This window comes from Grampus griseus, assembly GCF_964374135.1.
Source record: "Grampus griseus genome assembly, chromosome: 2".
Taxonomy (NCBI): Eukaryota; Metazoa; Chordata; class Mammalia; order Artiodactyla; family Delphinidae; genus Grampus; species Grampus griseus.
In genome coordinates, this window is record NC_139018.1 from 85625504 (window position 1) to 85639249 (window position 13746).

A 13746-nucleotide genomic window follows, 5' to 3' on the forward strand; every position below is an offset into this window, starting at 1 on the left:
TTTTTACTCAGATTAGCATTATTCACACATACTTAGTATTTAAGACTCTGGATTTCTTATTTGAGAATTTTTAGTTAAAGCAAAATTGGGTTATGGCAGACTGTAGTTATCACTTATAAAATTCTCTTGAACTACTAGTATATATAGTATATGATACATATAGAATACTCAAGAGGAGAGAAGCATACTAACCCTCAGAGTGGAGACCTAACCCTAATTTTTTTTTTTTTTTTTTGTGGTACGTGGGCCTCTCACTGTTGTGGCCTCTCCCGTTGAGGAGCACAGGCTCCGCGGCATGTGGGATCTTCCCAGACCGGGGCATGAACCCGTGTCCCCTGCATCCACAGGTGGACTCTCAACCACTGCGCCAGCAGGGAAGCCCTAACCCTAATTTTTTATAAGGTACAAACCTTACCACTGTCATCAACATCATTGTCTGTGTATAACGAACAGTACACTATTCCTAAATGCATGTGTTTGTTAACTCACCGACTGACAAGTCACTATCCTGAACTTCATGGTTGTCCAGATGATAAACACAATAGATGCTAAGAGGAAATATAAAACCTGGTCAGTATGAATGTTGGTTTACATCCCCAATTACATTCTCCAATTCTGGTTAAGTGGAATCCCCCACATCCCTAACCCCCAAACATCACCGTCACTTTCTGCTATTTTAACATATTTATTCAATACAAATTTACTTAATTACTCTATACAAGGCCCATGTACTCTTGTCAAACCTTTCTGTACTTAAAGAATAGTTTTGTTTACTATCTGGCTACTTCAGTAACCCTGAGAATTGGAAATGAAGTTATTGGAAACGTGGCTTTTCCCAGCAATATCAATAATACAATTTTTCCCCTTCCTTTATCCTTAGTATAGTAATGCTAATTTTTCTTTAGCTGGTCAGATGGGGGAAAAAAAGGCTGATAAAATGACTGCACGACAAACATAACTGTTGGTTCCAATCACAGGCCAGACTTCACTTTTCCTGCTACAAGGGCCAAAAGGCAGAAAATAAGCCTACTTTGGCTATGGTCTACCTAATGTCTATATTTTATGCATGCTTAGTAACATACGTAAAAGGAGTATAATGGCAATGTACCCTAACCTAAAATACTATAGCTATTTAATAAAACCAAGTAAGTATTAATGTCTTCTAAAAGGAATCTGAATGCTCTATGGCACTCAAGCTAACTTGCCTCAAGAAAAAGAATGGAGACAGGATATACTAACAGCTGAATTAATTTTCATCTATTATACTTAAACTAAATGGTTCTCAATCTTTTTTGAACCACAGACCCCTTGGAGAATGACAAAAGCTAAAGACCCCTTCCCCAAGTAAAATGCACAAAACTTTTCTATGTAATTTTACAGAGCACACCTATAACCTCTCAGGTTAAGAATCTCTGTTCTAAAAGGATCACATTTAAACATCAGGAAGAAAGTCCCCAACTTACCTGCCACTGCCAAGATAAGTGTGTTGGTGAAATGTCGGTACAAAGAGAGTTTTACAATGTTCCTCCGAAGTTTTAATAGCTTCATTGTTTGAGTCAGGCTAATAAATATGTGTTTGAAGGTCAAGGAAATCAACATTCAGAAAAACCATAAGCTATTAAATTAATCCTCAAGTTTCTGAGGATCTGGGGTCATAATGATAGAGCTATGGATCCCAGAGGACTTACAGCTCTCTTATTCTCAATCTCACAAACACCCCAAGCTTCACCATGATTAATAAGAAAGTTCATTTTCAATGAGATACTGAAGAGAAGACAGAACCAGGATAAAATGAGAATGGAGAAAAATAAGCAGAAAAAAGAGGAAAATATTAAAAAGAGAAATAAAGACAGGAAGCAGCTTTCTAGAGAAACAAAAAGAAAAAGAAAGACAAATGGAAGAAAATGAAATGAAAATGAGTAACAGGTAAGGGAAGAGAAGTCAGCATTATCTTCTCTCTTCCTTTAAGGTAGGTAGCTCTGTTCTCACTGTCCCAGGTAATCCAGTCTAGGGTCATAAATACACTTGTGCCTACAACCTTCCAGAGTTCTACACTTAGACCCCTTGTGCCATATTAAGAGAACTGCCATCAGCTGCCAGATCAATCCTGAATTAAAAGGACAGTACAATTACAATTGGCTGAGTATTCCTGGCAGTTAGGCTCTAAAAGTAATGACTCTCCATTTTCAGAACATTATTCCCAAGGAGAAGTTGCCACAGAAGACAGGAAGGGAATTGATGACTACTGAAGAGGATATCTGCTCTCATGTCTGACTTTCAGAATGAGCAGATACAAAAATGAATGAGGTGGAGCTTGGTCTGTGCTTTGACAAAGACTTATTAACAAGCTGCTACCTAAACACTGGGTTATCTCATTGTTTGGTCCAGTCCCACTTTCCTCTCTCCACTCCTCCTAATATTTATAGAGGTTCACAAAGCACACTTGAAAGATAGTGATCTGGAAAAGCTTGACCATTTGAAGCAAGAACACTTCAATTTCAAAGATTTTTGATATATGATAATCTACTCAAATCCATAAAATTATTATTTTGTTTACATTCAGCCATTTATAACAGTTTATCAAGACAATAATATTGCACATAGAAGCAAATACACAAAAAGCAACACAAATTTAAAAAAAAAAAAAAAAGGATAAAAGTCCCAAAAGCCAAATCCTTCATCCAATAGGCCAAGTCCCTAATAAACAGTATTTAATTTTAAGAAGCAAGAGAAAAAGATTACTTAAATAGAAATTTGTCTGTTACGTGCTGACTGACTTCACCTGCAAATGAATCAATATTTACTTCAAAGAGTGGAAGCCTTCAGACAATCCCAAGTCAGCTTTTGAACAGGGATATAAAACACTTACCCCATAAGGATTTAAATCTGCTAAACCTACATAGAATTTTAAGAGAGTCAAACAACCTTATGTAGTCCCCAAACCACATTTTAAGAATCAAAATCTTTTCATAATTTTCAAAGCATTTAATAATTCCTAGAGGCTGAAAGAAATGTCAGGAGCAGAGCGGCCAGTGATTCTAACGCTAAGTGGGGTGCACAAATAAGTCCAAAATTAAAGTGAAATGTTCATTAAAAAAAAAAAAAGGAAAGCCACAAGCTTTTATCTTGTGCTCAGATCACAGTCACCAATTTCTGATGCAATTTTAAAAATTAAAACCAAAAAAACTGCTTACCTGAGGCCCCAGGTTGTTAGACTAAAAACACCCTAATCCCAGACTAAGGAGTAATCAACAAAACTGTTAAAAAAAAAAAAAAATCTTTGCAGAAAGATCAATGGAAACCCATCTCCAAAAAGGAGAAAATGGACTGCCATCAAAGAATCCAATGAGAAGGATATCCACCAGCACAGGGCAGTGTCTAGGAAAGCCAAGGGGATAAAGGCCAAGGAAGCAAGATCAGTCTGGGCCTGCAGACAAAGAAAAAGAGGTGGTGAAAAAAGAGATGTCCAGAGAGGAACAGAGATGAAACCAGCACAAGATTCTGCATTTATATAAATCATCTGGAGTGGTTTTGCATTTGAACTGAAAGAAAACAAAAAGGTAGTAACATTTGGCACCTGCATCATTCTTCCCTTCTGACAAACCATCATGTATAATATACAGCTATAAGCATTTCACACAAATTGTTGATTACAATCTCAGTACAATGAAACGTGCTGCTAACTAATAAGTGTTTTTTAATACAGAGTTATAACGTGCTAATAGAGTTCTTAGCACCCTAAGATCGATGGTAAGAAGCGATCACACCAAAAACTTTATGGCAGTATAAGTTCCCATTCCATCCTATCATTTCCCATCATTTTGGTTTTGGCTATAAGTCCTAAAGACCCTTCTCATATTTAAAATTACTGCATCATTAATATACTAAGAATTATTGATTTCTGGAATTGTAATATACAATGTATTTTTCAAAATAAGATGTAAGGCAAGTATCTATCTCCAAAACTATGCTGCTTGCTTTCATAAAGTTTAAGACGCTATTTATTTAACCCTAACTACCCAATCACCAGGGCATTACTGAAAGGATATCCATAAAATAATACAGGCATCAACTGCTGAGAGGGCCAGGTTTACTATCAAAGCCAAGGGATAAGAAAAATACTACAGCAGCAGAAGAAAGAAAATGAAATTGACAGGTGGTTAAAGTTGCTGAAAGTCTAAGGAAATTACATACAGAGGACAGTGTGGTTTGAAAACCAAATTTGCATCCATAAAGTGTTTCATTTAAGGGGCAATTTGTTGCAAAACTTACTGAGCCCTGTTTAATTGAGAGAAAAGTTTACAGCATTTACCATCTTGAATCTAACAAGTTATTGCAGACAGAAATTTTTAAATAAATAGGAAAATAACTGGAATGACCTAGGGAGGCCCACTCCTTCACATTAATCCAGCTCTAACATAAATTTCTTTATCACATATGTCTCAGTGCTTTGGTTTCCTTCCCTAACAAAAGGCATAATTATGTAATTGTAAATAATTATGTAAAGTATAGTCAGTTGAATTTTAAGAAAGCCTCTGAAATGCAAGTGCTGATTAAGCAAAGAGCACTGTCACTTTAAAACAAAAATCAGATTAACCAGCAAGTGCATGATTACAATGTTTGTCACTTACGCAAGAATGGAGCCAGCTGCTCCATTGCTGCTTCCCACTGGGGAACTAGTAAATAAGCAGTAATCTGGGGACAGGTGGGAAAGTGTTCATTCCCCATCACACATTAAATTTATGAAGCTCTAATAGATAGATTAAAAAGAAAAAATGAATTATACATACGTTTGGTAAACCACAGCCCAAAGGTGACTTAGAGGAAGTAGTAAAGAAGCCCACAGACATTTCCAATTAACCTCCTCAAGACAAAAACTATATATCTGAAATGACCACAAAAACTCTGATTAAGCAATACTGACCCCAGTAACTCTGAGGACCCCTTCCATGCCAGAGAACAAAAGATAAAGAGCTCCTGCTACCACAACCTTGTGAAGAGTGACTCCAAGGCGAGGCCTATAGAGGAAGCAAAGAAATGAGTACAAATGCAACAAACCCCGAGACAAGCTAAGTAACAAAAACTCATGTTGATTAACGCAGGCCAACAACTTAACAGATATAAGCCAGACATACTTGATTCAGCTGAGAAAAACTCAAACACACATATGGTCTTAAATCAAGACAGTGAACTCTAGAACTTGAGATCCGGTCCCTGGTTACTGCATTTTTAAAAAAACTTATTATTACAGAGAATTCTGAAACATATTCAATAGTATAATGAACCCCTATAAAACCATCATCCAGTCCCAAAAGCCATCTAATCCTGCCCCATGCACACCTCATCCACTGCCCATCCTCCCATACTATTCTGAAACAAATCCTAGATCTTACCTTTTATTTATATGTATTTCCGTATGTTTTTACACAGATATGGACTTTGAAAAAACATAACCACAATATCATTATCAAATCTAAAAATGTTAACAATTCCTTAATACAATCAAAATCTTATTGAAACTCATTAAATAGTCTGTTATCAAGCTCAAAATCCAGCAAAATGTGAAAAGTCTGAGTAGCTTCTGTGTCAAGGAGGAAAAATCTTAGATCCTTGATACTCAACGTACCTCTGAATCAGAATCTACGTTTTAACAAGATCCCCAGGTGATTCATCAGTGCATTACATTACGAGGTGCACTGCCTTAAATCATGTCTACCTAAGCCTTAGCAATATTTGTTCTTATATTTTGTTATATGCTAGAAAAACTGCAAATGAGCAGGAATTTATTTCCCCAATGGTGTTATCTTAGAAACCCAGAATACTGCCTGGCATACAGGAGGCAACCACATATGTTAAATGAATATATACATTTTAAAAGTGAGAACCCCCCATTCCCCTAATCCCATTTAAAGCAAAACTCCTTTAAATGAATGAATAAATTAAAAAAATTAAAGTCCCCCATTTCTTTAATTCTACTTAAAGCAAAACTCCTTGAATAACTGTCTATACCTAACTCCAATTCCTCTCCCCCTATTTAAGAGAGAATTCCCCTTATTCTCTCTTAAACTCACTCCAATCAAGCTTTTTGTCCTACCCCCTTCATCAAAGCTGTTCTCATTTAAGGTCGCTAATATCCTCCATGTAGTTAAATCCAGTGATCACTTCTCAATCCTCTTACTTGACACAATTAATCACTCCCCCCTTGAAACAGTGTTCAGCTTTGTCTTCCACTTCACTGGTCACTACTCAATTTCCTCTGTCCTAATTCTACTTCACCTCATTGACTTCTAAATAATAATAGTCCAAGGGCTCAGTCCTTTGACCTCTTCTCTGTATACACTCACTTCCTTGATGATCACATCCAGTCTTAATGGCTTTAAATAACAGCTACATCCTTATGACTCCCAAATTTATATCTCTGCCTTAATTTCTCCCTCCTACTTCCCTCATTTGGATATCTAACTGACCTTCTAATCCTGCCTCCACTCCAAACTTATTCCATTTAAGATCTTCCTGAACTCAGTAAACGTTAGTTCCATCCTTCCACTTGCTTAGATCAAAATAGTTGACATTATCCTTGATTCTAGATCAAAATAGTTGGCATCATCCTTGATTCCTTTTCTCTTTCACATCACACATTTTATCTACCTGCAAAGTCCACTGTATCTACCTTCAAAATATAAAAGAATCTGACCACATCTTAACATTTCTTCCCCTGGTGTACATATAGCCTCTTCACCAACTTGGATCTTTGCTTAACTGCCAAAGTGAAGCCTTCCTTGAGCACCATATTTACAAATGAAAGTTCCACCTCCTGCCTAGAACTCTATATGCTTTCCCTGCTTTATCTGCTCATTGACATATTAGATTTTTCATTCACGTATTTTTATTTTACTCACGTATTTTTATCTGTGCACCAGTCTGTCCACAAATGTAAACTCCAAGTCTTTTGTTTTCTTGCTGTATCCCTAGGGCCTAGAATGTCTAATATATAGAAGGCACTCAAGAATGCTCTTCCCATTAAAAAAATATGACTTGCAAGAATACTTTGGAAGAGGAAAGTCACAATAAGTTTACTCTAAAAGTTTGATGTTTCAATGTCATTTGCTATACTGCAGGTTTTCCTGCAGATGCTCCTTAAATTCTAAGTAGTAAAATGAAACACTAATATTTTTCCAACTTTTACAAATCTACAATATTTCAGATACCTTTGATTTCAGAAATATTTCTTATATCGACTCTTTCAGAATTACACTGGAAACCTGCAACACTGTTTCAATTTAATCAGCATTTTAATTTGCTCTTCCATATAGGAAGTTAATACTTACTTGACTATGCCATATCCCAGACTAACTATGATGACCAGGGTTCGAGCCAGTGAGCGTTTAACTGCTGAAAGCAGCTCTGCAAGGATCAGGGCACCTTGGACTGTAAGAAAGAAAAAAGGAGGGAAAAATGCAGTATGTAAACTAGGTTTGGGAAAAGGCACAATTCTAGAACCAGAATGTAGATTTCTAACACTCTTCAGAATAAGCACTGATATTAGTCCTACTTAAAAAGAATACCTCTTCTGCGATGTTTACAAGTACAAGCTGATATCACTTAGTATCTTACTCATGTGGATAGCAATCTGGGTGTGCTCAATTTACCTTCCCTCTCCACCTCCCGCTTCACTAAAACCTCAGCAAAATACCTCAGCCTACTTCAACAATTTATAGCATCTAAGGAATATTCCTCCCAGTTTAAAAAACTGTGAAATATAGCTACCTATATGTAGGAGAGCACAAAACACAACACAGAATTTTCAACTCACTTTCACATCTATTATTTTCAAGCCATTTCAAAGACCAGGGAAAGATCTAATTAGTATATCTTGCAACAAGAATTATTAATAATTAAGGGGTCTGATGAGAGAGAACTGAAGCTATCACAAAAAAAAAACTTCAGGGCTTCCCTGGTGGCGCAGTGGTTGAGAGTCCACCTGCCGATGCAGGGGACGCAGGTTTGTGCCCCGGTCTGGGAAGATCCCACACGCCACGGAGCGGCTGCGCCCGTGGGCCGTGGCCGCTGGGCCTGCGCGTCCGGAGCCTGTGCTCCGCGGCGGGAGAGGCCACGGCAGTGAGAGGCCCACGTACCGCAAAAAAAAAAAAACACTTCAGTACGAAACAATTTCTATCACTACCTGTTCACCTTACTAAACCATACATACCCTCCTATTTTCTTGGTATTACTATATTTTACCAACCCCGCCCCCCAACCCAGTATCTCTGAAATCAAGGTAGGTCTTACAATCAATGGCATCTTACAATTAAATTAGCAGTATTTACCTTCTTTCTTAGATGCATATAATAATGGTACCTTAAAAATCAACAGCAACTGAGATTCAATAATGATAATAATAGTCCCAAAGTGGCCACTACTGTAGTAACTTTTGTGAGTTTATTTCAATAAAATTACTCTTAAATAACTGAACCCACAATTTAAGAGATTAAAAACAAAGTCACAATCATAGTGATTCTGCTTAAGTTATTCTAATAATTAAGTAACTGCAAAGTTACAGCTACTTAATGACTGCTGACCTTAGGAAAATTGTCTTAAGTTTCACCTGCCAACCACTAACAAACTGGCAAACATTTTTTGGTCACATACCAGATTCTCCTTTGTATCGGATATTCTGAAATTCTGCATAGAAGACAGCTTTCTCAAGCATGCCCAGGAAGATGACAGCACCAATCCAAAACTGAATTCTCAGAAGATCTCTCCAATAGCAAGCAGACCATGCCAGCCACAGAACACCAAATAGGACATATACAATACACATCACCATGAAAAACTGTCATCCAAGTGGGTAAAAGAGAAAAAGAAGGATTAAGGCCAAGAGCCAATTTAGAATCAATACAGTGTCTTAACATAATGTAAAAAATATACATACTACACCTTCTATTTTAAAAATTATTTTATTTCTTTGAAGTTCAATACTAAGATGAAAAAACTGTCTCCTCTCGGGCAGAGAGAGACTACCTAAGAGTTTCCCTTAGAGAGTGACCACTCTTTTTATTAAAAGAGTTTTTTCAACTCACAATCTAAAATTATTTAAATGAAGACAATGAAAGGAAAAAAGGCACGGTAGGGTTAGGATACAGCTGAAGGCAAGGAAACACAACAGAGTGGGAAAACTATAAAAGCACAAGGAAAAAGAAAAAAACTCCACAAACAAAAGAAATCTGAAAACAGATTAAGGATGTTCTCAGACACACAGACTGAAAAGGAGAAAGTGTCATCATTTACTCATCCTAAATGGGATCAGAAACTATAGGGTTTTAAGAAGTACCCCATTTTGGATCCTAGAGAGGATGTGAGAGGTGAAATGACCTTTGAGGTACTTTCCAACTCTAAAATTCCACAAGTCACTGACTTCATTTTACAAATGAGAAAATGAGGCACAGGGGGGTTCACTGACACTTCCAAGATCACATTCTAGTAGGAAGTAAGTACAGAACTACAAGCAGTATTTTCGGAACTGTTCAGGAACAAGTCTTTAATACTGCCACAAAACATGGACAATCTTTCAAGCTAAACTCATTTAATGTTGAGGTTAAAGAATATAAGTTCACTTACAATCATCAATGGGTATTCTTCAAGCGTGAGGTATTCATAGGGACCTTTCACTTCAACAGTCACTGCCAAAACACAGTCCTCAGAATTAATGTAAAGAATGAAAAAATTAAACAAGAACATTATCTGATATTTGTTTGATTAAATTAATGAAAACTCCATTGGGTAATTTACTTTTATCCATTTCAATCCTGGTGAATATTACATTTGTAAAGCACTCTGAAATTCATGAAGTGTTCTGATGGTTTGTGCTGTGTCCTGCACAGGCCTCAGCATGACTCTGCTCTAGTCAGTATCTTAGGTGGAAAAGCCCTCTGTTCCCATACTCACATCCTTTAAAGGCTAAGTTGAATGTATTTCCTCCACAAAACCTGGTGAGCTGCCCAAGTGGAACTATTCCCCATCTCCTCTAAATTCCAAACATACTTCATGTATGCTTTTTCTTACATCACTAATATGCTTTGAAAAGTATTGGACTTCATTCCTTCATTCTGCTGCCCTCTTTGTTCTTTTCTCTCTCCTTACCTATATTTTCCTACTGCTTTCTTTCATTTTTACCTACTTTAACTTTATGTGACTTTCATAATTAATACATCATTTTCAGAAGGTGCTTAATAATAAGGAAGTGTTTAATGAAGAGAACAAATGACAGTAACAACAAGAATTTGAAAGATTTGCCTTCCTGAAGCAAACCTATAACTACTTTAAAACTGTAAGTGATAAAACTACTTGGATAAATTTTAAGTATGATTAATAAATAAACTGATTTATCTGAGAAGTGGTATCTATCACCAGAGAGAGACTATTCAACAAAAATTTCCTACTAATTTTTATCAAGCAAAAAGGACATACCATTATTAAAAGTAAATCAGGTCTAATACTTATATGAAGAAAAGGAGCATCCCATAATAGCAATCACAAAAATTTCATAGCTGAACTGGTTAGTAATCTAAGCCCTCTTAATTTAATAAAAGAGTAAATAAAATAATTAGTAAATATTTGTCAATTCTCTGTTGACTCTACAGCAGGGGTCAGCAAAATATAGCACATGGACCAAATCTGGCCATCTATTCCAAAGTTTTATTGGAAAATAGTCACATCCACCTACTTACATACTGTTGATGGCTACATTTACACCACAGTGGCAGAGCTGGGTAGTTGTAGCAGAGAGAACATTTACTATCTGGCACTTTAAGAAAAAGTTGGCTAATCCCTGCTCTATGCTAAAATATAACATACATTTACTGAGCACTTACCACGTGACACACACTATGGAAAATATAGGAGATGGAAAGATGTAGAGGATGTTTTCTGCCATCTAACGGATTACTATCTTCAGGGGACAGGGAGTTGGAAAGCAACAGAGAACTGTGCCCCTGAGCCAGACCCAGAAGGATGAGTGTGTATTTTCTATGATGAAGTAAAAAGCCATCCAGGTAGAGGACATTACATGAACGAAGACTGGTGTGAAAATGCATGATATATTTAAAGAACATGTAGTTTGAGACTCCATATGGTACCATACAGTAGCATTTTGACGCAACGCAGCAAAAGGTAAACTGGGACAATTTGTAGAGTTTGTAAGCCTTGCTGCAGAATTGGACATTTTATAGTAACAGGAAGATATCAAAGGTTTTAATGAAGGTAAGAAAGATGATAAAAGTGTTTTAGAGAGAGAATTTTAGGACTTTCACAAGGTGTAGTTAAGTTTTGAGTATCGTCTTTTTAGTTCCAAACAACAGATGGATAAAACAAAAACAAAAAAGAGAGGAAACAAAAAGGACATGAGCTCAAAAACAAGATAAACAGCTCCATGTATCAAAACTGAACAAAAACTCAGAACAGTGCATGAGGTTGAATCCATGGTCATGGTGGACTCTGGGCCCCAAAGTATGCTACAGTAGTTGAGCGTGCAGCTCCTGTGGGATCACTGAAATTAGTAGGAGTCTAAGATAAAGGGGAACCAGAGCCAGATTTGATGCATGAAGAGCCTGAAGTGGAGTGGAGCAAGGTTTCTTCTCCACCCTTTTCAAAGAAAGAAGGTACAAGGTAAATCTTGGCAAATGCTCCTTGAGACTATTACTCATTAGGAAGCCATGGGCCTAGATACAGGAGGATATACATATGTCTTGGGTCTAGAAACTGCCAGGCCACCTCTGGCTTGCCTAGATCTGCTATATTCCATATTACTATGGAGAATAAGACCCATCTCTGTCTTGGGAATTAAACATTCAATACAAGAATCCATAAAAAACAAAAGTTTAAAATTAAGTCAAATGAAATAAAGAATAACGACGAAAGTAGAAATCAATGAAATAGACAATGAAATAGGAAAATTAACAAAACCAGAAGCTGGTTCATTGGGATAAAAATATAGTAAAACAGAATTCTCGAAATATTTTAAAAGTTAAAAAGAGAAGTCACAAAAGCAATATTAAGAATAAAAAAAGATTTTTTTTTTGTAAAGTAATATCATTACTAACTTTAGGCCAGCAAATTTGAAATCTTGAATGAAATGGACAATTTCTCAGTGGGAAAAAAAAGAAAAACCCTGATTCAAGGAAAAATAGAAAAACTAAAGCTAAAATACTTATTACTATTAAAGAAAATAAATCGGTTGTTGGGACTCTGCTGGTGGTCCAGTGGTAAAGAATCAACCTTCCAAAGCAGGGGATGTGGGTTCGATCCCTGGTTGGAGAACTAAGATCCCACATGCTGCGGGGCAACTAAGCCCTCGTGCCACAACTACTGAGCCTGCGTGCCTCAACTGGAGAGCCCAAGTGCCACAAACTACAGAGCTCATGCACTCTGGAGCCTGCACACCACAACTAGAGAGAAGCCCATGTGCCGCAACGAAAGATCCTGTGTGCTGCAACTAAAACCTGACACAGCCAAAAATAAAATAAAGAAAGAAAGAAAGAAAATATATCAGTTGTTTAAAATCCTCATGGCATGGGACTTCCCTGGTGGTCAAGTGGTTAAGACCCCGTGCTTCCACTGCAGGGCGATCCCTGGTCGGGAAACTAAGATCCTGCATGCCGCGCAGTGAGCCAAAAAAAAAACCCAAAAAACCAAAAACCTTCATGAGGGAAAAAAAGAACATCAGGCCAAAACACTATCATAAGTGAGTTCTATCAAACATTCAAGGAATGGATAATTCTATCCTTACAAAAACTGCTCAACAGAATATAAAAACGGGACATTCTCTGATTCATTGTATGAAACTCGCATAACCTGGATGCCAAAACCCATAGAAGATGTATGAGAAATTAAAATCATAGGCCAATCTTACTTTGAACATATGACAAAAAACTCTAAATAAAATTCTGGAAAATAGAATCTGTGTGTGTGTGTGTGTGTGTGTGTGTGTGTGTGTGTGTGTGTGTGTGTGTGTGTGTGTGTGTGTGTGTGTATCAAGGCTAAATAGTGGCATCTCGGAAATTCAAGAATGGTTTAACATTAGAAAACCAGTTAATGCAATGCATCACATTAATAGATTAAATGAGGAAATCTATATGATCAATTTAATCAATACAGTTAAGCATTCCACAAAACTGAGTATTCATTCTCAATACTAAAAAAAGAAAAAAGAAAAAATTCACTTAGTAAACCAAGAATAGAAAGAAATATCCTGAACCAAATAAAGAATATTTTTTAAAAATCTACAGTAGGGCTTCCCTGGTGGTGCAGTGGTTGGGAGTCCACCTGCCAATGCAGGGGACACGGGTTTGAGCCCTGCTCAGGGAGGATCCCACATGCCGTGAAGCAACTAAGCCCACGCGCCACAGCTACTGAGCCTGCGCTCTAGAGCCCGGGAGCCACAACTACTGAGCCTGCGTGCTGCAACTACTGAAGCCCACGTGCCTAGAGCTCGTGTTCCGCAACATGAGAGGCCACGGCTACGAGAAGCCCACGCACTGTAACAAGAGTAACCCCCACTCACCGCAACTAGAGAAAGCCCACATGCAGCAACAAAGACCCAACGCAGCCAAAAAATAAATAAAATAAAAATCTTAAAAAAAAAAAGACAATAAAAAATCTATAGTAAACATCATACTTAATGGTGAAATGTGCTAATATTGCCAATAAAGTCAGGAGCAATAAAGGATGGCCACCATCATTGTTTCTATT

The 13746-nt window shown here is 37.1% G+C and overlaps 1 protein-coding gene across 4 annotated transcripts in view; it reads right to left on the reverse strand.

Moving 5' to 3' along the window:
* Nucleotides 1-13746, reverse strand: part of TMEM87A (transmembrane protein 87A) — a 42633-nt gene that overhangs the window by 14019 nt on the left and 14868 nt on the right. For 2 of the 4 annotated variants that reach the window (XM_082647477.1, XM_082647476.1), the window contains exons 8-14: nt 9619-9680; nt 8650-8833; nt 7329-7428; nt 4925-5018; nt 3355-3427; nt 1464-1568; nt 490-548 (exon numbers count right to left, since the gene is read on the reverse strand). In XM_082647477.1, coding sequence (XP_082503603.1) covers nt 490-548; nt 1464-1568; nt 3355-3427; nt 4925-5018; nt 7329-7428; nt 8650-8833; nt 9619-9680 — 677 coding nt within the window. Of the gene's footprint in view, nt 1-489; nt 549-1463; nt 1569-3354; nt 3428-4038; nt 4122-4924; nt 5019-7328; nt 7429-8649; nt 8834-9618; nt 9681-13746 lie in introns of all 4 variants that reach the window. The other 2 variants (XM_082647479.1, XM_082647478.1) reach the window with 1 other exon arrangement.